The sequence below is a fragment of the Abrus precatorius genome, unplaced genomic scaffold (genome assembly GCF_003935025.1).
Source record: "Abrus precatorius isolate BTA unplaced genomic scaffold, Abrus_2018 Scaffold10, whole genome shotgun sequence".
Taxonomy (NCBI): Eukaryota; Viridiplantae; Streptophyta; class Magnoliopsida; order Fabales; family Fabaceae; genus Abrus; species Abrus precatorius.
This window is the reverse complement of record NW_020874292.1, coordinates 32,633,472-32,659,875: the sequence shown is the minus strand read 5'-3', so window position 1 is coordinate 32,659,875 and position 26,404 is coordinate 32,633,472. Positions and strand designations below refer to the sequence as shown.

At 32.9% G+C, this 26,404-nt stretch overlaps 2 protein-coding genes across 10 annotated transcripts; one reads left to right on the top strand and one right to left on the bottom strand.

The window, feature by feature from the left end:
• Positions 1–254: 254 nt before the first annotated feature.
• On the bottom strand, positions 255–5,915 carry LOC113853122 (mitochondrial outer membrane import complex protein METAXIN-like). 3 transcript variants are annotated; one of them, XM_027483579.1, is made up of 6 exons: positions 5,559–5,915; positions 4,953–5,284; positions 4,655–4,731; positions 4,449–4,509; positions 2,356–2,515; positions 275–629 (listed from the first exon to the last, which is right to left on the bottom strand). In XM_027483579.1, the coding sequence occupies exons 1-6, from the start codon at positions 5,722–5,724 to the stop codon at positions 436–438; spliced, it is 990 nt and encodes a 329-aa protein (XP_027339380.1). In that variant the 5' UTR covers positions 5,725–5,915; the 3' UTR covers positions 275–435. The 3 variants fall into 3 exon arrangements, with proteins under 3 accessions (XP_027339382.1, XP_027339380.1, XP_027339381.1); XM_027483580.1 differs by having other exon boundaries at positions 346–629; positions 2,371–2,515; positions 5,559–5,873; XM_027483581.1 differs by lacking the exons at positions 4,449–4,509; positions 4,655–4,731 and having other exon boundaries at positions 255–629; positions 5,559–5,873.
• A 2,338-nt stretch (positions 5,916–8,253) lies between these two features.
• On the top strand, positions 8,254–25,132 carry LOC113853119 (pumilio homolog 6, chloroplastic-like). 7 transcript variants are annotated; one of them, XR_003502481.1, is made up of 11 exons: positions 8,309–8,566; positions 9,295–9,995; positions 10,286–11,643; positions 11,736–11,877; positions 11,972–12,079; positions 13,514–13,726; positions 13,811–13,921; positions 14,067–14,172; positions 15,979–16,173; positions 21,243–21,411; positions 24,562–24,990. XR_003502481.1 is itself a non-coding variant. In XM_027483577.1 (11 exons), exons 2-11 carry the CDS (start codon positions 9,354–9,356, stop codon positions 24,582–24,584), a joined length of 2,799 nt encoding a protein of 932 aa, XP_027339378.1. In that variant the 5' UTR covers positions 8,309–8,566; positions 9,295–9,353; the 3' UTR covers positions 24,585–24,958. The 7 variants fall into 7 exon arrangements, 5 of the variants coding, with proteins under 5 accessions (XP_027339377.1, XP_027339378.1, XP_027339374.1 ...); XM_027483577.1 differs by lacking the exon at positions 14,067–14,172 and having other exon boundaries at positions 9,295–9,642; positions 9,808–9,995; positions 24,559–24,958; XM_027483573.1 differs by lacking the exon at positions 14,067–14,172 and adding an exon at positions 22,244–22,338 and having other exon boundaries at positions 24,559–24,958.
• Positions 25,133–26,404: the final 1,272 nt, after the last annotated feature.

Here is a 26,404-nt window from a genome sequence, read left to right as displayed (position 1 = left end):
ATGAGATAAAACTCATTGCTCAACTTTTCCTTTTACATATCCTTCGATGGATTGGCTCTTGTAAAAGGATTAGCATCTTTATCTCAAGTTATGCACAAGATAATAATAAATAAATCTGTCCCAAAATTTATATGCATAAGGCTAATAACAGACCTATAGACCCTTCCAAGTCATGGTTCACTCCCACAAATAAAAAACAGCAACATAATCCAAAGAATAATTATAGCTACTGCTCTGAAACAATGATCAATCTGCTGAAAATCAACAAGTATTGAAAAATGGATGCTCCAAATAGTAAATTTTGATGTGAATGTTAATTTTATTTTTATGTACTTGTAACTTTGCATCATACACAAAAAAAAAGGGGCACATCTTAAACATGCAGTAACACAAGGCTTTGACATTGAGTGGGAGATAAACAAATGGATGAAAATTTCATTCATCATAACCATAGCCTGCATAGTCATCGTCCAACTCCATGTCAGCATTATCACCATATGCAGGCATGATACTGAGGAAAAGAACAACAGCAACCAGCTGTGCTACCACAAAATATTTGGCCCTTCTTCTGAAGGTTTTCTCTTCCTTTGTTTGCTGCTTTCTTTTGGGTCTGCTCTTAGACTTTGAACCTAATAGGGAAAAAACAAGACAAATCAATCTTTAAGAATGACAGAATATAAGAACTCAAAATAGCAAACAAAAAAATATATATTTATATAACAAAATAAATAGCAAAAAAACATTTTCATGGAATTAGTATATCCTAGCAGTGTAACAAATAGTTTTAGTTCAATAAACTAAAAAAGCTCCATAAATAGAAAGAAGGCAGTCAAAGGTGAAAGATGTCCTTAAGGTAGTAGAGGGTATCAATGCCTTGATGTAAAGAATTAATATAAGAAAAAGCATAAACAGTAAAATGTTTGACTATTTTGTATTTCAATATGAACGGAAGTGATCAAGCATAACATACTAACATTCATACAACAAGAATCAAAATCTTATCCTACTAAGTGAGATCAACTATATATATCACACGACATCATTGAGTTCAGTTAAAACCAAAGTCTTTGAGATATTATTTATCACTAAACCTCATTTAATAATTTCTTTTATAGTTCTTTTAGATCTCCCTCTACCTCATTTCAAATATTTATATTAACATTCAAAATAAAAATAAAAAATTCAAATGTCCATGTTACATAAAACCTGTTCTCAAAGACAAACAATTAACATTTTTTAATATTCTGATTATTTTACCTCCTTAGGATCTTCATTGCCAAGTTAGATGTTTTAAATTTATCAATATGATGATAGATGCATTCCGTTCATGAAAAAATAAAGCACATCATGTCTTTTAGGGCATTGGACTAAAACTTATATAAACTACTTCATAATGAGCATTCTAAAATGAAACCTAAGCTTATAAGGCTTTTAAAAGCAACGCATGCAACTACTAGAAGTATTTAAGATTTATGATGCAAAGCATATGATCAAGGAACAAGATCACAAACCTAAGCTATAATTCATCATGTTTTCATAGCTCATTTGTTGAGCAAGTATGGCAACCAATTTATCACAAGATTCCACATCAAGAAACGTTGAGTGATTAACTTTAATTCAAGGGTTGTATTAAACACATTCCTATAACACACAGCTACTGGAAACCTACACATTTCAGACTATTCTAGTCCATATCAGGAATATTTCAGACATCAGAGTAGCTACAGACAGGAGTGGTACTATCCTATTGCTACAATATCAAGCCAGTATATTTCAAGCCACTATTTTTCTATTAACATCATTACTACAAGTAGGGGGGATGTACAAGAACCCACTGGTCTTACCAACCTATCCTAGTCCGATGTTAATTTTGACAGGTTTGAATTTTCATAATTAGACCCATTATATCGAGTTGTCTCAACCTAACCTGTTGTCCTTTTTCTTTTAAAACTTATATTTTTTAAGCAATTATATATAAGTAATAAGCACTTAATAGATAATACTTTGCATATCATGGTATCATATTTATAATTATATTATTTGTTTTAAAATATAAATAATAAAATATACCTTAATTTTAATTTTATGATTTACCCATACATAATGTTAATATTGATATATTTTGCCTGTACAACAAGTTGACCTGGTCCTATCCCAATAACACTATCAAAATTTTTTGTCAAGTAAGGATAGAAATAAATCTGTCTCATGTACACCCCTAACTACAAACAATTCAAACAAAAAAGAGAGAAGTGTTCTATGGTAGTTATCTAAAGTAAAAAGAAAAGGAAAATAAGGATGCATTGGTAACACTTGTCAAGGAAATCCATCAAATAAATCTTAAAAATATCTTACTTGAATTTGAGCGACCTCTAGAAGCTGATGATGATGGGTCTGCATGAAAATATGGATCACTGGAAGAAGTACCAGCTTCTATAAGTTCTGTCTTACATTGTTGAACATATCTCACTAAATTGGCATGTTCCAAAAAATTCATCCGCAACGTTGATGATTCCTGGCAGCACATAAATGCAGAAACTGAAGTTGAATTTTTTTGTCAAAATAATAACTCTCAGCACTTCTAGTAAGCAATAGCTACTAGCCTGCTACACAAAAAGCATTTAGCTCAGGATCAAGAATTGAAAAAGTAAAACATAATCTATGAAATTTATTAAGTAGAGAAGTTAGGACTCTAAACAGTAGAAGAATTGAAAAAACAACTAAAGTGCAAACAATTACAACACTTTCAAGCCAGAACTGCATGAATTTCCTCATTCAAAAGTATTTTCCACTATCAGGTTATGCTTCAAGAATAACATTTCTCAGCGAGAAGAAAACAAGGAATCATAATTTATCAATCTCCCATTTTCTCATCACCTCAACATTATAAGTCTAGGCTGAAAATTATCCAGCACCCCCTGTATAGAATTTTTCTTTTAATAATTGTTCTTACACTTCTTAAACCAAAGATAATTCAAGTCCAAAAACCTCCAAATGGAGCTGATGACAGCCCAAAATAAATACCATATCTCTAGTCTAACACCTACAATTATAAAATCTTTTGAATTTAGGTTGGGCCTAACTCAACCATAAAAGTTAGCTCAAAGGAGGAAATATCCAAATCTTATAAAGAATATTTTAACTATATTCTTAATCAATGCTGGACATCTTATCACACCCTCTCACAAGTTCACAAAATTGAATATTTGCAAGTGGCCTAACATTATGACTGGTTAGACTCTACCACATATTAAAAATGAATGGGATCTAACTCATTCCCAAAAGTTTTCTCAAGGTATAAAAATTACTTATGCCTTTATAAGCTCTACTTTGATTATATCTACAGTCAATGTGAAATCTCAACACACACACCCCTTATGTTTAGGACTGGACAGCTGGAATGTGAAGATTGTAGATTTTTTTTATTGTATTGCACTAGGAAAGCCATGAGCCCAAGTGAATTGCATTGGGGAAGCTGCAGGGCCAAGTAGATTGCACTAGGAATTTCCAAGACCAAATTAATTGCACTAAAAAAATTCACGAGCCAAGTTCATTTTTGAATAATTGAGTGAGGACCAATATCAAATTATGATAGACTTTGATACCATATTATTTTTTTTTCTGTCCAGAACACATGTATCCTCCACTTGAGGTAAACTTGTTCAAGTTGGGTAGGACTACTATGGGTAGCAAAACTCCCCCTTTGATTATTTAATACAGTTGCATTTACCGAGACTCGAGATAGCCCAAGGAAAAAGGATTACCCAAGACTTATCAGGAATATTTTGGTTATATTCCTAATCCTAAGTTCCTAACTAGTGTAGGACATCTTAACAACATCAAAGAATGGTGAAATGGAAGTTGGCAGGCAGATTGACAATTTATTTCCCATCTTTACAAAATATAATTTGATTGTTTTATTGTTGTTGGAAAGAATCTGTTACCAAATACAGTATTACTGTTTCGCTACAAAGTGGAGTGAAATTACAAAACCTATATTGGAGAGAAGTTTAACCAAAGCAATCCACCAATTTCTATTACACTCAGTGCAAGCCATCAAATTTACAGCACCAAACAGATATTGGCTGTTCATGCAGCCCACTTGCCTTTGTTGCCTAACAACTCCAGCTAGTTGTCCATTTTACAGCACACTCAACTTTTCCATAAGTTTGCTCAACCATGGACTACTTCACTAGTTCTGTTATGACAGCTCAATAGTTCTGTGGTAGTAACCTTTGCACTTATAAGCTTATTACAAATCTTCCCAACATTAAGGCAAATTATCAGTCAAATAAATGCCAGCACTTTTGAGTTCCTTTGGACTTGCAACACAGCGAACACATTCTTTGTCCAATTTTTATTGACCAGTGACCAAAACAACCCGAATGGACATCCCATCCATATTTATTTTAAAGAATATATCAGAATAATTTGACGATAAAACTTACAGGTAAAGCTTGAAGAACGACTAATGCATGTGCAAGAAAAATAGCATCCAAGCTTGATGGCCTTCATAAACAGAATAAAGCATGTGAATACATCACCAGGAGGTCAAGGTCAAAACTTGCTCTCAACACAAAAACGAACCCAAAATGACAACCCTTATTGCTCCAACAACAAATGATTTTACATATAAAACAGCCAGCGGAGTCACCTGTTCTCAAATAAGTAGCTTTGTTCCCCTAACCAAGTTGACAGAGCATTGTATGCAGACTTAGCTCTCCCATAAATCTGTTGACCAACAACATCTATATATGAAGACCAAAATCAACCAAAACACACACATGCACCGTTGAAACTAATGCAGGAAAAACAAAATGAAACTACAGGACAGAAGGTTTAAAAATTTCCCAAAAAGCATGTAAACTTTAAGAAAATGGAGCAGAGAACTTGTCAATTTTCATAGTCTCAACTCTCATGTATCATCAGAGCTAGGATGGAGAGAAACTGACCTCTTCTTCCTTTGCTTGAGCATTGTCTTTATTTAATCCATGTTTCTGCTTTACCCAGTGAGTTTTCTTCCAAAATAGGACTTTTCCTATAGGACATGGAAGATCAGAGTAATAGATACTGTAAGCAGAAGAAGCATCACATCCCACCCACAGTTCATACTCAAGTGCATCAGCAAGCCAAGTGGTGAGTATCACTTTGGTTGGTATCCAATCAGGCAGTGAAGAAACCCCGCCATCTAAATCACCCACATCCCTTTTCAAGCACTCAATGATCCCATCTTTCTCATCATTGTATGCCACACAGTCACCAGTCTCAAAGTATGGAATTTGATCTAAACACCACAAAACACAAGCCAAAAAACTATTAATTAAAAACATAAAATCAGGAAAATTCAACCACCCAAATGCAAAAAAAGGGGGGGGGGGGGGGTGGGGGGGGTTAAAAATAACAAAAACAAAGTAACTTGATGAGATGGGGTATGCAAAGGCCAAAACTTTGAAAATAAATAAATGAAGGGGTTAGTGTTATTTGTTATTATAGATGGTAAATAAATAAGTTTTTTTTTCTTTTTGTAGCGTAAAAGGGATGAAGATTGAGGTGTATACCAGAATCAGGGTAGTTAAGGTGGTAGTCCAAGTTGAAGGGAAGATGAGAGAGCTTGAGATAGATGTAAGCAGATAAGCATTGAGGGCACCCAGTTGGGAGGCCAAAGCATGGGTTTCTCACCACAAGGGTGTTCGTTCCTGTGCTCTCATTTGCTTCCGTCGCCATGCACAAGAAGAAGAAGAAGAAGAAGAGTGGGATGGGTCAAACTCAAACGTGAACAACACTGAACAAGGGTGAATGAAGGTTTCTTCCTTACAACAAAACCAAGCAAGACATTGGAAGCAAGGCACGAAAACGAGGCCTCCTTTGGGGATCCGAAAAGTGTTGGTCCGGGTCTAGGCCTATTCCCATATTCCCATTTTTGTTATCTAATTTTGTTAGAAATCTATAATCACCGCTAGCAGCAACGCATTCTTTTTCTAATTTTTATGAATATAATTTTTACGTTACCTAGTGAGTTACAGACATTTTTGTCATCAATTATATATATATAATACAGGGAATTAATTATTTATTTTTAAAAAATATAAATATTTTTTCATCTTAAAAATATTAAAAAAATTACAATTAAAAAAAATAAAATATTTTTAAAAATTTACAAGCACTGTAACAAACATATTTTTTTTAGTTCACAGTTAACTTCAAGAACAATATTTTGTTAGTTATTGATTTATTTTAGTTTTTCTTATTTTTTTATTTTAAATAAGTTATTTTTTTCAACAAATTTATTTTCTTTAAAAATTGTAAAAATAATTTTATTAAACAAGATTATTTATTTTTATATAAGAACTTTTCTACAAATTCATCCAAATAGGTTAAGATTGTAAAATGTTATTAATTTATTAGCAATTATTTTAAATAATTACCAATCATGACCTTCCAATTCTTCCTATTATTGATGTTAAGTGTTCCATGGTGTCATGAAAGAAGTTTTGGTTCACATGCATGTCATATAGAAATTATTAGTACAGTATATGTTGGGGACAAATTCTCTCGACCATGATGTATTTTAATGATAACAAAGTTCTTAGTAACTCCAAAATCTGCAAGATTTTTTATATTTATTTATTTATTTTACAGAAAAAACTAATATTTCATTGTCTAACATGTTCATGATGATTTCAATAAAAACTATTCAAGATATAATCATATTCAAACCTTAACAAGTTTACTATAAATCAACCTATTGGTGAAGTGTTATTTACAAGAATTCAAAGAAGTGCATTAGATTAGCCTTTAAGGTTGGATGCAAACTATAATTTAGAAATACATTATCGTAAGGATCACACTTGACAAGTTTGCATGAGCTAGTTTAGACAAAGTCTTGTGAATTAGAATATATATAAATTTATTATATGACCTACGTCTATCAAAAGAACAACAGTCTTTCATAAAACTAGTACTGCCACGTGCTTAAATAATGAATTTAAGTCTTTGAAAAAGTAAAAAAAACACGAGTCACAATTGAGCAAGTTCAACAATTGAAGTAACTATGAGCAAAATTCAGACAAAAGCATATTACACGAACAAGACTGGATATATAAGACCTACATTTAAGAATATACAAGAAAAAATTATGAGCAAGTTTTTATTAACGATGACATGAAAAAAAAAGAAGACAAAGTTGAAATGTTTTTGGCACACCAAAAAAATAAAAGGTTAGAATTTGTAGAAAAATTGCCACATTTGTCATAACATACTTCCAATGATCATAGTTAATAAAAAAAAATAAAATATTCCATTCATATAACAAGGCATATTTTAGCTTATAAACACAAAGCTTTTCATGATAAAAATTTGTTGAAGTTAAAATAACTCGTTGCTCATACACCAATAAACTCATTGTTCATATACATAATTTTATGACAAAATAGTTAGATTCATGAGGTAGTGCTTTCTTGTTTATTTTATTTTTTTATCTTGAACTGTCCATATAAATCCAAATACCTAAAATTCTCAAAAGTTCAAAGTAAAGATACATCAATCTGGATTGTGCCGTGTGAGTTTAAAGTTGATGAGTCTAGTATTATGTTAAAAATGTTAATTGTTATGATTTTAAAGGTTTTTTTATTTATTTATTTAACCCAAATACTTTTATAGAAGGCAATTCTATTTGAGTTAAGTTGGTCATCATAACAAACTCTTATTTAGACAAATATTTTTTCCATTTTAAACAAACATTAATATAAATATTAAAGAGTTTAAAAGTGATTTATAAGATATTATGGAAATGATGTAATTTTTTTGAATTCTTGTTTACATTATTAATTTGAATATTTTAATAAAATTATATTTGTTATCTAGTTTTGTTTTAAAATTAATTTTGTGAATCTCATCGCTTCTCTATTTATTATGTTTTGTTTTATATGTTATATTAAAGCTAAATACACCTTTCATATCACCCTTGGGTAAGTGTAAAGCTTCGATGGAGGAAGGGACGTGAGGGGTACAACATGCAAACCCATGAAGTAAGTTACTTTTATAGAGTTGGTTGACGCTTAAATCTATTTTTTCTAGAGCAACATATTATGTTACACATTTTTTAATATATTTGGATTATTAATAATAAAATATATCAATTATATGAAATAATTGATATATTTTATCAAACATTTTAAATTATTTAAAATAATATAAAATCAAATTCTCTCAAGAGAATATTTTATTTCTAAGTTATGGTATGGTAATTTTATGGAGTACCATAATTTTATGGAGTTGCCATGTTTGTCCCATTCTGCCTCACATGACGGAGACGAAAGGGAAGAAATAGCAAAAGGAGGCGTGCGGAATTATCGCTTTTCTTTTTATCCATTCAGAGGGAGACGCAGCTTTCGTTTATTTTGTTTCTTGTCCATTATTTATTTATTTATTTAAATAACTAAAAAAATATCCTCTGCTTCTCTTCCTCATTGCACCCTTACGTTATGCCCTTTCCAAAACTCAATCCATCAACATCTCTCTCTCGATGAATCTAGGGTTTTGTAACAGTGAATCTTCACCACCACAGGTTCTGTCTCTTTCTTCTTCCTTCTTCCTTCATGTTTCCTTTCTTCTGATTCTCTCTCTCGCTTTCTCTACATGTATGTCTGCATGCATGGAATTTCCCTTGTTTTCGTTCGTGTGTTGTGGTATTTGGTGCTTCATGTTTTGGTGACGATGATCGTGGCTGTGTGAATGTTCGAGTCTCTTTTCTAGTTCAGTCAACGAGAGGGAAAATATGTGTGTGTGTCTTGGTTTGACCAGTGAAACAAACTTATTGTTTGTTATTTGACGTTTTTTTTTAATTTTTGCTTTTTCTTCTCGTGGTGTTTATGTGTTCAATTGAATAAGGATGGATGAGTTGCTCTCGACATTTTTGAGTGACTATTTTATATATTTGTGTCATTTATGATTTCTTCATCATAATCAAAGCTCCAATTCAGTATGGTGTTGGGGGATGCTTTCGAATTTCCTTTGGATAGTTAGTATGAATTTAAGTAACATGACATGATCTTCATTGAAGTTTGTGTTAATTGGCACGTGGCTTCAGCAAATTTGAATTTTTGCGCAGTGTCTCAGTGAATTTGTGTGATATGTTTGATTAAATATGTGTTGTCGACCTGCTGTGTTATTTGATTGTAGACATTGTTTCTTGTACTGCACCGGTTTACTTTTTTAGTGTAATTTAGCGATGCTATTAAGTTATGTTTCTTATTAGAAGTTTATACTGATCCCACAATTTTGGGTGCTCTTTAGGAGACAATGTGAAGAAATTTTTCATTACAAAAGAAGCGGAAAGCTAATCTTCCAGTAGTATGGCAACTGAGAGTCCAATTAGAATCTCAGAAGCTGGGGGTAAATGGCCGTCTCTTAAGGAAGCAGCAGCTTTTGGTCCACCATCTCATTCTGTGGTGACAGAGGATTTGGGTTTATTTCTGAAGGGCCATAGGCTCCATGGTGGTGGAAAGGATGTGGCACCCAGTCGCAGTGGCAGTGCACCTCCCAGCATGGAAGGTTCATATCTGGCCATAGAAAACCTCTTACCCCTGCAGAACACCACCCAGAACGCAAGCTTGGCCACTCTAAGCAGAGCTATGCAAACATGTGAGTCTGAAGAACAATTACGAGCTGATCCGGCTTATTTGGCATATTACAGTTCCAATGTCAACCTTAACCCTAGACTTCCTCCACCACTTACATCCCGGGAAAACCACCATCTAGTGCGTCATATTGGGAGTTTTAGAAATAATTGGAGGCTGTGTTCCACAGATGATAGCGGTAAAAATTCTTTACCTTTGCCCCAAAGGACTCTTTCAACACACAAGGAGGAGTCTGAAGATGATTCATCACAACAACAGCCAAATGCTAATGAAATAGTTAAGACAAGTGGAATATGGCATAAACCAGATGCAGCTTCATTGGCATCTCAGCACAAAAATGTGGTTGATTTAATTCAGGTGATTACATTGATATCAACTTCTATATTTTGTGAATTTTCTACATATAAAATACATATTTAATTCCTTGCATTTTCTTAGATATGAATGGTAAGTTTATCATAATTTTTCTCCATTTATTTTATCTAGTTTATATTTGGCCTTTTGCCTGCTGCAAAGGGTAGTAATCCCACAATGGTATTATCTTTTTCTCTTTTTGTGAGTTGTTAAGTATTTGACTCTGTTACCTCATCTGGAATAAATTTTTTATCACGAATACATAAATTTTTGTTCAATACTCAAACTTTCAGGAAGATTTTCCTCGCACCATGTCACCTGTATATAATAAGTCTCTTTCTCTAAGTCATGGACTGGTGGATAAACCAATTGATTTAGAAGCCAGTTCTAGTTCTTCCCATGACCCCCTTGTTACTGCAGTAGTGGCTGCCAAACCTACTGTAGGTGCAGATGATATAAGAGTATCATCAAGTGTTGATACCCATGCCCCTGTTGCAAGCTCATCATCTCTTGAATCCACAGGCAGCATTGGTGTTAGTGACTTGGACATTGCAACTGTTGATTCTCAACTAAATGCTCTTTGTGTATCTAATCTACCAAATTCAGAAAACTTGAGTTACGAAGAAAAATGGAAGACCAACTACCAGAATAATTTGATGCAACGCCAGGTATTCCAGCAGCAAAACAATACGTCTGAAGTTCCCAATGCCAATTATCAAAGTGTAAATTCTTTGTACGTTGGTAGGGAACAGTTTCCTTATAATTCCAGCAAATTTTCTGATGTCCAGCCCCTGTTGCAATCATCTGGGTTTACACCTCCCCTATATGCCACAGCAGCAGCTTATATGACTTCAGCAAATCCACTTTACACTAATATGCAGGCCTCAGGTATATATACTCCACAATATGTTGGTGGGTACACTTTAAATCCCACAACTATTCCTCCATATATGGCTGCATACCCTCCTCATGGTGCTGTACCACTTGTTGTTGATGGGGCTACTAGTTCCAGTTATAGTCCACTAACACCAGGGGTTTCAACTGGGGGAAGCATTTCGCATGGAGCTGAAATGGTACAGACAAACAAGTACCCTGGGCAATTTGGATTTCCACTGCAGCCTTCTTTTGGTGATACTATGTACATGCAATATCATCAGCAACCTTTTGTGGAGGGATATGGTTTTTCTGGTCATTTTGATCCAGTGGCACCTAGAGAAAGTGGTGGGAGCCATATTAGTCCTTATGATTCACAGAGAAGGCCAAGTACCGGTGCTTATTTGGATGAGAAAAAATTACATGATCAGAGAACTGGTGCCAATGTGACCTCAAGAAGAGGTGGATTATTGATTCCTAGTTATTTTGGACACATGCCCAATATGGGTTTTGTGATGCAGTATCCGAGTTCACCACTTGCTAGTCCAGTTTTATCAGGATACCCAGATGGAAGTCCTGGCCAACCAGGAGTTAGGAATGAAATGAAACTTTCCCCAGCTTCTGGTAGAAATGGAGGCATAATATCTGGATGGCAAGGTCAGAGATTGTTTGACAGAGCTCATGACCCCAAAATTGTTAATTTTCTTGAAGACTTAAAATCTGGCAAAGGTCGAAGATTTGAGTTATCTGATATTATTGGACATATTGTTGAATTTAGGCAAGTACTCTTTTCCGTTGTCTTTCCACCTATCTGATTGATCAGTTTCTTGGCTTTAGAAATTAAGTTCACTGTGGTTTTTTACTCCACAGTGCTGATCAGCATGGAAGTCGGTTTATACAGCAGAAGTTGGAAAGTTGTGGTGTTGAAGAGAAGGCTTTGGTGTTCAAAGAGGTTCTTCCACATGCTTCTAAGTTAATGACTGATGTATTTGGTAACTACGTAATACAAAAGGTGTGCTTTCTAACTAATGTATATTGTAGTTAAGAGTGACTTTTGGTTGTCTGGAATATGTTCTGGTCTAATTTGTTCCTTCTCATGTGCTTAGTTTTTCGAGTATGGAGGCCCTGAGCAGAGGAGGGAACTTGCAGATCGACTGTCTGGTCAGATACTGCCGTTAAGTCTTCAAATGTATGGTTGTCGTGTAATCCAGAAGGTACATAATTTATAATGATTAACCTTGATTTATGACTGTATCAAGATGGTTAAAATTGGGATTTTACTTTGAATCGTAAAGGGAAGTGAAAATCATAAATCGAATCGTAAGATTTTACGAAATTCATATTAAGCATATTAAAAAGCATAAATTAGAAAAACAAAACCTTAAACTATCACTCATAAAGCATAATCCATATTCCATAAGAATGTCATGCATAAGCCATAAAGTTTTGAATTCATAAGTTAAAAATAGAGCAGAACTGAAAATATGCAAGGACAACATGAACAGCAGCACTGGACTCAAACTAAGAGCAGTAGTACACTGCTGGATTAGTTGCAGACCAGGTTGCACACACTGGGAGAACTGTTGAAAGTTGACCATGGTGTTTAGGGGTTCAAAGTTGTTAGAGGCAAATTGGGTTCAATCAAAAAGAGAAGAGAAAGAGGCATCAACTAGATTAGGGTTCAACAAAAGAGGCTTTTTGAGGGATTTTCATGATTGACTTGAAATTGTGAAATCCCACAATTTTAGTGATTTTAGGTTCAATTCGGGATTTTACAATGATTTTACTTGGCCATGATTTCACCCCCAATTTAAATTGGTATGGCTTCCAAAATAGTAAAATCTTGGAATTTTACAATTCAAATCAGGATTTTAACAACCATTATTAGTGTACATTTATTTCATTGCCATGCTTGACAGGCAACAGCTTTTAGGATATGTGTGGATGTTTTGAGTATGTATTTTATTCCCTGATTTCATTTTGGTCATTGAGTCAGGATTTATAATTGAGATTTATAAATGCTCTTAGCATATCTAGGTCATAGTTAGACATTCAGGTCTTAGCAAATTACATTCTTAAAATGGGTTTGTCTAACCTAGTTTGCCATCTTTGCATCCACCAGTACCTAGGGGGAAAGTTTATAAAATCTGGGTTGCATTCAGTTACTAGTTGCTTATCTTCTAAATCTACTTTTTCTTCCATAGATAAGGTGTACTTTCCTAGTAATAACAAAACCAGTGTGTTTAGATTGAGTCATAGAAGCCTTGTCTTATATAGTACATGAACGTGTGTGAAAGTAAAATATGCTGAAAGCACTGTTGGTCTTTTAGAAGAAAGTAAAATATTCAGGTAGAACATTTTAACATCAATTATGTAGCTGACACCACCTACTTATAAAAAGCTTGGTTGTTGTGTAGTAGGCATATTATACTACTTGATTATATTATCAAGATATTGGAAGCTTTGTTATTGAACTTTGTCCTCAAGTTTGTTTGCCTAGTTATTCTTGGTGCTCAGTTTTATTTATCTTACAGCTACACTCGAAATTTGAAGCATATCTATTACCTCCAAGCTCGAAACATGTTTTTAGGCTATTATTTATTGTATGTTATAGAATGTGTTATCGTATTTATTTTATTTCCATTCAGGCACTTGAGGTTATTGAGCTTGAACAGAAAGCTCAGCTTGTTCGTGAACTAGATGGACATGTTCTGAGATGTGTTCGTGACCAAAATGGAAACCATGTAATACAAAAGTGCATTGAATCTATTCCAACCAAAAAAATTGGCTTTATACTATCTGCATTTTGTGGTCAAGTTGCTATTCTATCAAAGCATCCCTATGGTTGCCGTGTCATACAGGTAAACTTATTGCCTTCTGCTTTCCTAAAAGAAGATTCTTTTTGTTTGGTCATAAATATAATCCTATGATAATGTTTCTTGTAGAGAGTTCTAGAGCATTGCACAGATGAGAGTCAATGTCAGTTTATTGTGGATGAAATATTGGAATCAGTTTGTGCTCTTGCTGAGGACCAGTATGGTAATTATGTTACCCAGGTACTTGGTCACCATCTCTCCCATACCATAATTTGACTATTAGCTTCTGGTGTTTATGGTTCATAGTAGAAAGTAACTGTGACAAGTTGGATGCATGTGATGTCCCTTTATCTGTATACAATTATAAATTTGAGAATCTACACAGGGGCTGCATTGCAAAAATTACCCAGACTTGTGGCTACAAGCCACCACACACTAAGCATAAATCTATAACAGTCTATGATTTGTGAGTCTCAGCAGGTGCTACATTGGTATTTCCCATTCTTTTTTTCCCTTTGTTTTTATTCTATTTTCTGTTTACTGTTGTTTTTAGGCCCTCTTAAATTTTCTCTTTGCCAAACCTCTTTCTGTGACCTTTATTCCCAAATGTAATTGTTAGGTTTTTGTATTCCTTTTCTAGTTTCTTTTTTCAATTTTATGTCTTCAATATTTTTAGACTGTGTTCTCTTGTATATTATCATTCATGTAGAGTTTTCATTTACAAAAAGGGCTAGTTACATTGACCTCCTTCGAGGTTTGTATTAATTACACTTACACCCTTCTAGATTGAAAAATTACAATTACATTTCCTAGACTATATAATATTCTTACATGTTTAGCCTGTTTTTTTAAAAATTATGCATACCTCCCCTGTTTTTATGCTTGAAACATACACAGTGCCCTTAAAAATATCAAAGCAAGGTAGGTGCAAGGGCAGGTAGTTGTTATTTTCCAATATAAAATGGTGTTAATGTAATTAATGTTATCCTCAAGGGAGGTTAATGTAATTTTCCCTTACAAAGACTTGTTATGCAATGGAGTTAAACCATGTTAGAGACTTGGCCATAGGTGTTAAAATAGATTTTCTACTGTAAAAATACCCATGATATCTTAAGTATCCATCCAGTAGATAGAATTATGCTGTATGTCATTATGGTCTATGTGAGGTGAGTCTGTTGACATATAATGAGTTTGAGCTTCAAGAGAATAATACATTTTGGCTCATGAATGTTGGATGACCTTTGTAACCTTGCTCCAAATTGTCTTTCAAATTTTTATTATGTAAAGCAAAATTCACATTGAGGCTTTTCATTTTTCTTTGGAAATTGTTATATTAATGCATAAGATTCAAATTCTCTAAAAGCCATTGTTGTCTTGATGTATGACTCCTTTTATGCAGTTTACTCATGCATTTAGAAATGTATTAGATGCATATAAATTTGAGTGATGAATGATGACACTTAAACATACTTAAATTCACATAATCCTTTTGAGACTTTAGATCACACTATGGGCCCAGATTATGCACATGTCACAGTATGTAAAACTGTAATTTTCCTAATTATATGGACACAGCATTCTGTTTTATTCAAAGTGAAAAGTGCATTGCATTTGGAAAGACAATAAATTGATTTTTTTTATGCATACTCTAATAATTTTAACTATTAATGGCCGTCTACATGTACAATTCATTATATTTGAGATAGGGCATTGCAGAAGATCCATGACTTCATAGAAAATGTGCTAAAGGTCTTTTGAGACAAATTCCTTCAAACGTAATTTTATGTCATAAAGATTGGATAGAGTTTTATGTTGGCTATTGACTGCATAACAACCCTTTTTTTCGTAATTCAAGCTTGGGATTAGCTAATGTATTGATAAAGATAGGCACAATCCTCCCTTGCAGATATGTTGATGGACCGGGAAATTTTACTTGATTGATGTATTCTTTGCTTTCTATTGGTTGTTTTTTTCCTTTTAAAGGAGGATTTCTTACCTCTGGAATGTGTGTTTTGGCTAAGGGGTGTTCAAGTCCTGTTTCCCTCTCTTTCTTTCCGTTGCATTTCTGTTGAGAATATTTCCTGTACATTTGTGTTCTATTAAAGATTTATGATTCATAATGTGTTTTCCAAATGCTTTATGGTGTATATTACTATGCTTGAATTGATGTTGATTAACTCTGGTCTTCAAATGGTTAACGGTAGCCACTTTGGACTCTGGATATTGTTATGTTACCCTTTCATATGTCATATTTGTTTAATTTCTTAAGATATAGTGCTTTCCTTGTGTCACCACAGCATGTCTTGGAGAGAGGAAAGCCTCAGGAAAGGAGCCAAATTATTAGCAAACTTTCAGGACATATTGTTCAATTAAGCCAGCATAAGTTTGCTTCAAATGTTGTAGAGAAATGTTTGGAGTATGGTGATGCTACTGAACGGGAGTTGTTAATTGCAGAGATACTTGGGCATGATGAACAAAATGATAATCTATTGGTAGGTTTTAACTTTGGAAGGCTTATTACATGCTGATTATTCTTTAGAATTTCCACTTCCATACAATAGAAAAAGTCTTCATTCATTAACTTCATTGTTGTTGATGGAGATTCCCTATTATTCTTGAAATATTTTTAATAATAAATTTGAGGATAAAAGATATTTTACTCCCTATATATGACAAAATTTGGGTTTAGTCCTCAGTTTTTTATTGTTGATTTTAGTGCTGATGAATTTTACAACTTTTAAAAATCGTTCCTATTACCTCTTTATTACTTATGGATGATGTGACACATCTAAACATGATGTCGAGACATTTTGGCTTAATGCCTTCTTGATTCTGAAAGATGCTACTATTGAAACTTGAAAAGATTGAAAAGAAATTAGATACTTTTTTGGGGTGTAAGATGTTGAAAGGACCTCTTTGAGATTTACAAGAGCAATGCACTCTTTAAGGGTAAAAATTAGGATTTTTTCTTACTCAATCTTTTATTTTCTTTTCATCATGTTTAGGTTTTTTTTTTTTTTTAGTTTGTAATTCAAACATTAGTGATTAATTTTTTTATTCTAGAGTTTGGGAGTAACCAAAATTAGGATTGATAATGATGTAATGAATGTTTGGTGATCTTTTATTAATTATGATTTTCTTATTCAATTCTTGGTATTTTTAATGTTTGTAAATTTGTTAGTCTCTTATATACATGATTTTAAATGTAAAGGGAAGGACTGAAAATTGGAAACCTCAAGAATGTTCTTGAGATTCTAGATCATGAAAGTAACCAAGTATTTTTTGATGAATTACAAATGATACTATGAAGTTGTGGGAAAACATGATTGAATATAGAATACAAGAGGAAACTGAGATTGTAGAAAATTAATTTGATTTTATGTCAAAAAGGTTCATAACAGAAGCTATATACCTTTTACGAAAGATGGTGGAATAAAATTGCTACATGAAAAAAGACTTAAAACATGATTTTTATTGACTTAGAAAAGGCATATGATCGGATACTAAGTGAACTGTTATGAAAGGCTTTAAGAAAGAAAGAGATTCATGTATTTGAGTAAGTACATGTGTGAGAACTTTTGGAAGCGTATCTAAAGACGTCCTAATAGGAATATGTTTACATCAAGACTCCGCTTTGAGCTCTTGTTTAATCGTGTTTTAGATGTGCTTAAAAATGACATACAAAATATTATCTTTGGGCACATGCTATTTACAGATGATATAGTGTTGGTCGAGGTTTCAAAAGAATATGTTAATATTAAACTTGAGTTATAGAGGGAAACTTTAAAGTCTAAGAGTTTCTCCATGAGTAGAAGTAAAACAGAGTACATGTATTGTAGGTTTAGCAAAAAAACAAGATGAAAAACATGCATTGGAAGTTAAACTACAAGATGATATTATATCACAAGTTTTCAGTTTCAGTTGCTTGGAATCAATTATACAACATGATTGAGAAATTAATGAAAATGTTAGTCATAGAATACAAGTTGGGTGGTTAAAATGAAAAAAAAAATATAAGTTATTTGTAATTGTAAAGTACTTATCAAATTAAAAAAAAAATTTTACTGTACTGCAATACAACAACTATCCTATATAGTAGTTAATGTTGGGCCTTAAAGAAATAATATAAGAAAAAAGTAAGAGTTGTAGAAATAAAAAAGCTAAGATTTGATGAGTGGACAAACGAAAAAGAACAATATATAAAATAATAGTATACAAGAGAATATTGAAGTAGCATCTGTAGTGAAAAAAATGATTGAAAATTGTTTAAGGTGATTTGGTCATGTGCGAAGTGCTAGTATGGAGAGTGAATTATATGACATTTAGTTTAGTAGAGAGGGATTGAGGGTGATCCAAAATAATCTTAGACAGTTATTAAAAAAAAAAAAACATTTTAATTAACCAAATTTTTAAAAATTTAATTTTTGACTAAACTCAATGATGTTCCATATAGCCAACTTCACCTAGTAATATAAGACTTGGTTGTTGTTTGTTGTAGTTGTAATTATATATAATTATTATGGAAGTAAGAGTTAGTCTAATTAAATACGTTATTGTATTTTGAAAGGAAACAATAATTACTTTAGGGTGATTTTTCTTCAAAATTAATAAAAATTAAAATAGGATTTATTTTTTTTAAATTTCTCAACTCTAATTTGTGAAAGTAAGAGTTAGTCTAATTAAATTACCTTGCTTATAACTTGTGATATTAGGTTTGAATTGAAAGTCTCTGGCCACATTATCTTGATTGTAAATATGTTTTAGGTAATCCCTCATGTTTAACAGGGGAAAAGGAGCTCATATTATTGACAATAATTTGGGTGTATGAGGTTTCCCATGTACCCAACGTAACTTTTTCTTTGGGAGTAAGAAAAGACCCATCAATATGACCTCACGTCTCTTTCCCTTTCACAAACATTTTGAACCGAAACTCCCATGTAGTATATTCTTACTATTGAAGTGAACAAAATTTTTGTCAGTAGCCATGGAACCAAGAATTGGGATTGAGAAGTATGCCCACAATTTAGAAGCAAGGGAAAAAAGGATGAAGGGACAACTGAAACCACAAGAACCAAGTGCCATGAGGACATTGTTGTTGAAGCAATTACGACATGGACTAGGATGAGACTTGTGATATCATGTCAAGAAATTTTGGCTCAATGCCTTCTTTGATTCTACTTTCCTTTTTACATAGTATAAGGTCATTTACAACTTTACAAAATGATTTGAATTCCTAATTTCTAGAACCTAAATTAGGAAATTTGATTTTGTACAATTAAGAGAGTAAGAGACTAATTTTTATTCCTAATATATACAACATATAAAAGAAACAATAATAATAATAATAATTGATCCTCTTATTAACATATTTAAATGTTATGATAAAGTGTAATAGGGACTATAAGAAGTTTTAATATTTTTGAAAACCAAAACCTACACAAAATGAATTTATGAGGACTAAAAACATATTTAAGCTTAAATTTAACATTGAGAAGGATGTTTAATACTTGACTTAATTAAGTTTCTTTTCTCTAGAAATGTTGTTTTTGGAATTAATCCCTTTAAAAAAATTGTTAGTATACTATTTAGTCTCAACATTTTTTTCAAGATGACATTGGCTAGAAATAGAGGTAGAATACTCCTTATAAGGATTAGGGTAGTCCTACCCCTAAGAGTTAGCTTTTGAGAGTGATTTAGATTTAAGTTTCTTAATATAGTATCAGAATTTATCCAATTTGAATGTTAGGTTGCCTACATATGTCTAGTCTTGTTGGGCTACTCGTGCAGATGTCTAGTCTTGGATGTGAGGAGGGTGTGTTAAGATGTTCTACATTGACTAAAAATAGAGTTAGAATACTCTTTGTAAGAGCATGGTAGTATTCTTCTTATGAGCTAGCTTTTAGAAGTGGGTTAGAACTAAATTTTTAACAATTTTAAAGAGGTAATAATTTAGATGGAACTAAATTTCTTACCCTTTTAAAATATTAGGAACTAAATATTAACAAATTCTTTTACAAATATCAATTCTAAAAACAACATTTATAGGGATCATAAACTTATTTAAGCCTTAATCCTTCTAAGGTCTTTCATGGAGGGGAAAATCACATTTTCTTGCAGTAAAATTTACATGCTGTTCATGAGGGATTACATTTCTATAACTGTTAGGGAAGAAAATTTGCTATCTCTAGTTTTTTATAATGGTAGTCAAAATGGAGCTTTGCTTATTTTATTGACAAGTAATTATCAGAATAAACAATTGAAAAGAAATAGAACAATTGAAGTCATTCCCATGGTTTATGTTGTGAATCTTATCTCTCAGATTTTTGAAAGTTAACTTTTGATGAATCTGTGTCATTAGTTTATTATTTATCATGACAAATACAATGTTTTCCCCATTTAAAGAAAATATCGTCAAAGCTGCATACTTAATCTTGGGCATAGTTGGGTAAATAACTTAAATAAGCATTTATTCAATAAGTCGTATCATGTAAGAACACATTCATAAACATGACCCAAACATTTATTAAAACAAGATGAAAAAAGCTTATAGAAAAGGTCATAAGATACTTTAATAAGGTCAAATAAGCTCTTCCAAACACCCCCTAAAAGGTGATTGGTCTGTAATACTGCTCCTCATCCACAAGGTCTGCACATGTCAAGCTGAAATATAAGAAGTGAGGTCCTTGAGTTCTATTTTCAATGGGTTAGAAGATATTATACCAAATCTAAAAGACAAAAAACTTCACCTCACCCAGAATCTTACTGTATCACGTGGCATCCAAAAATTGTCTCTTAATCTTGAACTATGCTTTGTCTGATGAGGTGTAGGTTGAATTGTCTGTTATTCTGTGAAATTATGCTTTGCATAAACTAGTTATTTCACTGTATAGAAGAAATACCTCAGCCTCTTGGTGTGATGTGGTCAAATATTAAACTTAAATATCTAGTACATATGTAAATTTCCACTTGATTAATTCAATCTTATGCCTGGATGCTTTGAATTAGCTATTTAATTGTAATTGTTGAATCATTTGCTAATCAGGCTTGCTAATAGATGCATCTCGACAGTTACAAATATCTATCTTTAGACTGCTATGTATAAAAATTTACTCTCCTGTTAATTGTTTCCCTTTCTCCATTTCTTAATCTTTTGTAGACAAGCAGACTAAATTCTCATTTTGTTTGAAGTTTAATTGTATCTTTCTGCAGTATTGTCATCCAATGATTTCATAATGGTTAACGTTTAGCCAATGCATAATCAGATAAGAATAAGTTTTTCTAAATTTTGATAACTAAAAAACCAGCTTCACTGTATATAGATATTTGTTTTTCGAACACCCCTAGGCCCCATTTTACACTAATTCCATTTTGGTATCATTGATCCTTCATGTTTGATGAGATCTTTTAAATTTTTTTACAAAGGCTGAAATTTCTTGACCATTAAATGTAGTGTGAAGTGTGGACATTGCTAATTAATTGGATCATTATATAACCAGTGTGATGCTGACACACTCGGGTTTATACTCTTTCTTACTATATCATATTTTGATTTTCATTGTAGACAATGATGAAAGACCAATTTGCGAATTATGTGGTCCAGAAGGTTATTGATATCTGTTCTGAAAATCAGCGAGCAATGTTGCTTTCTCACATAAGAGTTCATGGTCATGCTTTGAAGAAATACACTTATGGAAAACACATTGTGGCTCGGCTGGAACATCAATTTGGAGGTGTGTATTCCTAGTACTTTGGTTGGCTGTTCGGAAATACTAGTTCTCTTAGATACAATGCATTTTAATTCTTGTCACAAATAATTTAGTAGGTAGGGCATTCATGCTAAAATATTCTTGTTTTCATACATTAAATTAAATTATGGTTTTATCTTTTCATGGTGTGCTAACTATGCCTACACTAAAATCATTGATTTGGACGAAAGAGTTAACCACCTTAAAAGAGTTAGGAGGATTGGGAGACTGATTCCTATTCCTTCTTGCTGTTTAAAGGTTGTCAAACTATCTTTAAGTTGAATGAAATTATGTAGATATTTTAGCTGCTGTTCAGATGAAGATGAAACAAGAAACATTTGATGAAATGTTGTATCAGAATTACACAACAGATGCTATTATATAGAGTAAATGTAATAATTAGAATAGCAAGTAACCTAACTACTTTAGTTACAAAATTTGGCTACCCTATGTACTTTATTTTGCAAGACTCCCCCACAAGTTGGAGTGTGTAGGTTATATGAGTGCACCAAACTTTACTGTTTACATATATATAACTTATTCAAAGGCCTCTCTAAAATTTAGTGAAAACATCCTTTGGTTGATCATTAGGGATGTCTTCAATAACATTCTCTGGAACAGTGATAATTGATCTCAATATTTTTGGTCTTCTTGTGAAACATTGAAGTATCACAATGAGTGCCGTTTGCATAACCTCCCTGAATTGGAGTTCTTTTAAGTAGTTATTTAACCAATGCATTCACAAGTGGTTGTGGCCCTGGCTTGATATCCTACTGTGTACTTGATGTTGCAACTACATTTTGTTTTACTTTTCTAGGTATTAGATTGTACCTGATGAATGTACAACATGCAGAAGTGGACTATTTATTTGTAGGGAAGCCTGCCCAATCAGCTTCTCAGTATCCCTATCCTGTAATCTGAGTTTGACTTCTATCTTAGTGCATGCTTGGAGCTCCTTTAATGCATTTTAGGATACTTAATACTATATCTCAATGCTCTTCACGTTGTGAAATAGGGATTGACTTACCGTACTAAATGGAAATGAAATGTTTGGATGAGTAACTGGGAGATGCTTCCGTTTCCTAACTAACCTTCAGCAACTTCCTGGGTTTGAAAGTAGCTCTGCCTAATTGGCCTTAGTGATGAATCCATAGGACTGTCATTGGCTTTGCATTCAATTAATAGGCTGTTTTACTCAATAATGTCTTGAATATTTCCTCATGAAATCATGATGCCTTCCTTGGACTGTGCAACCTATATTCCCAAAAGTAAGTTTGTCTAGGTCTTCGGTCTAAAAATGTTGACCAAGATATTACTTTACTGGAATTGTACCATGGTGATCACTACTACTGATAAAGGTGTCGTCAACATACACATTCAATAAATAGATTCTTGAGCTGAGTGGAGGTAAAAGATACTGGTCAACTTCACTCCTCAACATATCACTTCTCTAATTGAAGCTGCCAAACCAAGTCCATAGAGATTGTTAAAGGCCATATAAAAGCCTTTGCAACCAGTTGTTACTTGTTAATCAAGCCATTAGGGTTTTCTTGACTTGAAACATCAATTTGCATCCAATTGCCTACCTAGGACAAGGACCAAATTTGTTAGGCAAGAGCTGCATATTTTGCTTGGATAGCAGATTGCCACTGAGGGTCAGCCAGGGCTTGTTTAACAGTGACAGGCTCCAAACTAGCTGGTAACAGTGTCGGGACAAATCTAGGCTTGTGGGTACCCAATATTCTCAGCATGCTTCCCAGCCTTCGAAGCAACATCAATTGATAGAGCTTCAAACACTTTGCGGATCCCTAGGATTGCTGATGCTTTTCAATCCTAACTTCATTTGCAAGCAGTAAAGCTTCAATGTCACTGACACTGGGAGATACAGTTGGTTATTAATTGAAGTCATAAAGGCATTGTACGTCTCTGGAAGGCCTTCAAGAATGGCATTAAACTGATCCTTATTAGAGACGGGATCAACAATAAATACTATGAATCAATGATTGACTTTATTTTAAGCTAATACTCAGATCTAGTGTGACCTCCTTTCTTCACAGCAAAGTTGATTGAGCTTTTGCATGTAAGTGGAAGAAATTGTGGATCTCTTCCCAAACTTGCTAATAATGAAAACAATCAACTACTCATGAACAGCAATTTAGAAAGTGATGATAACAGCATGGAGAACAGAATCTGGTCCTGTTACTCCCATTGGAGATAAGCTTCCCTCGCACACCCAATCTCCTGTATTACCCCACTGAAAATCATAATTTTCGAATTAACCACACAGCATTGCAAGCAATGAGCCTTGATTCAAGTGTTGACTTGCTGTGTCCAAAGAAGAAAATTCTTCTCAACAAGTTGCACAGAGATCAACTGCAAGAATGTAATGGGAGCAGAAGTTGGAGGCACGTGGATCTGAAGTTTGGAACAGATTGGAAGGGGAAGCTATGTGGGTAAGGATTGAAGAGAAGTTCTTGATACCATGATAGGAATCGAAGAACCAGAGAGAAAGTAAAAAAAATTGAGAAAGAAATCTATTCTGAAAATAGTGATTGAATTAACTTACTGAACTAACTGAGTCAGATTTTTAACGGACCCAACTGCTTGACATAAAGGTCCTAACTTCATTACAGAACTACTAACTGTTGCCTAGTATTCTGAGTATTACTCTAACAGGTTCAATAGCTGGAAAGTAGGAAGTAAATTTGAATGAAAGCTACTGCTCACTTTTTGGTACAACTAAAATGAGGTAGAAAATAAAATTTTCTTTTTTACTCTTGGTTGAAAATCCATTTCAGTCTGTTATCTATTTCCCAGCTTCTCACTCTCCACCTACTTTACCGAGCACTCCTTAAATGTCCGTACAGAATGATTAGATTTCCTGTCTTCCATATTGCCTTTTTTTGGGATAAATTTTGGTGATATTAATTTCATGGAAAGTTAATATAGCTAGACAATTAACAAACAAGCCACTGCTTGGTGTGTCAGAATGCATCTATCATGTCTCCAGAAGAAAAAAATATTGAGTATGTAGCAAGAGAATTAAACACGCCTACCTGGATTGTGATGACCATCTTTTTATTTGTTTTTGCCCTTGTAATCGTATGCCTTCTTATCCTGTATCTTTGATAGCAGAGAGTCAAATACCCGGGTCATGATGAGCCTGAGAGGAAACCATGGGTCGTCAGCAGTGCTGCTGTGGCATGCAAACCCCACAGCTTCAACATATGTTCTATTGATTACTGGAAATAGCTGATACATTGATAGATTCAACTAATGAGTAAAACCTGCACCTTGATTGCTTCCACATTGATGGCTTCAGGAAACATTAGTGTATGCATCTATACTAGGAAACTCAATGTAATTGTCATTCAAATAATTGGTTCGCATGAGTATAATTATTTGGAAGGAAAGCCTTCCTGATGTATAATTTGCTGGATTTATCCTACTTTGTGTGTGGTTTTCTTGGACATATAGAAAGTCAAGGATTCTAGTATTCTACTAGTCCTTGTCGCCTGAGCCCTGCTCCTTGTGATGCATATTTTAATTGAGAATGTTTCAATTGAGTGGTTTGGTTTATTTTAATCGCTCTAATTGTGGGATTGTACCACCTGATAGGCATTGCAGGCAAAATTAGCTGGCCATTGGTATGGTTGAGCTCGGTTCAATTAGCTGTTGAGAAAAGTGAAATAAAATTTGCATTTTCAAGAAAACTTCATGGACTTTCTACTAGGACTTTGTTTGGGAGTTGATTTTTTAAAAAAGAGAGGGAGGAAAAGATTTATGTGATGATCATCTTTGTTGAAAGTTTCTAGATGAGAGAGAAAGGGTTTATAAATTCTCTTAGTATCATTTTTTTAAGTTTTTCAAATTTAAAGAGTTTTATATTAACTTTATTTTATCTTTTCTTTCTGCTTCCTCCAAAATTCTAAACAAAGGTTAGGAAAAAATATCGTAAAAGAAAAAGCATTTGTTTCGGGACTAGAAAGAGGGAATTATCCTATATTTTAAACCGAAGAAGCATGTGATAGGTAAAGCAGCAATCAGGTGTGTGACACGGTGATTTTGATTGGTTTGGTTTGGTAAAAACTATGGACAGGCAAACGGGTAGAGTCTAGGTCAACGGAGCTAGGTGGTGGAACTACCGTAACTCCAATTTATTTATGAGAATGGGAAAACATAAAAATAAATAAGAATTTTGATTGGTTTGATCGGTTATAAATAAATATGAGAACTTCAAATCGAGCCAAATAAAATTATTTTAGTTTTTTTTTATTAGTTTAATTGGTTATCATTTTTTGTGGTTTGATTTTATGGTTGGAAATGGTTTGGTTTAGTTTATGAACACCTTTAGTCTTTGGTATGTATTCATTTTCTTAAAGTATTTTTCCTGTTTCAAATTATATGTTTCTTGTATTTTATTTTATCTCAAAATATGTCACTTCAAAAATTAAGAAATATTAATTTTTTTAGATGTATTATCTTTTTATTGTTAACTTAAAAATTCATTATTATAATATAACTTTTATCAACGGTAATTTATCAAAATAAAGTTATGTTTATCATAGTAATTAATGTAATTAATGATTTTTATAATTTGCATTCCTTAAAAGATAAATAATATAAGATAGATGAATCATAAATTAGGTTTCACATTAACACTGAATTTTACTCATTTAAAATCAACCATTAAACTGACATGAACTAGTCGCATAAGCGGATAAATATTAATTTGTTTGAACAATAATTAATTCATATCACAAGAACACAAGTAACATTTTTTTTATTGGCAAATGAGTACTAGTATTTTAAGGTTTCTCTTGTGATTTTTAATGTAATTTTAACATGGTTTTTGTTGAAAAAAAAATCTTTATTAATTTTTAGGGTATTAATTAGTAGGACTTATTTTATTTTTTAAAATTATTATTGTGTGAAATTCATGTAAACTTAATAAATCATGTGGCGTTTTTTCTTATTT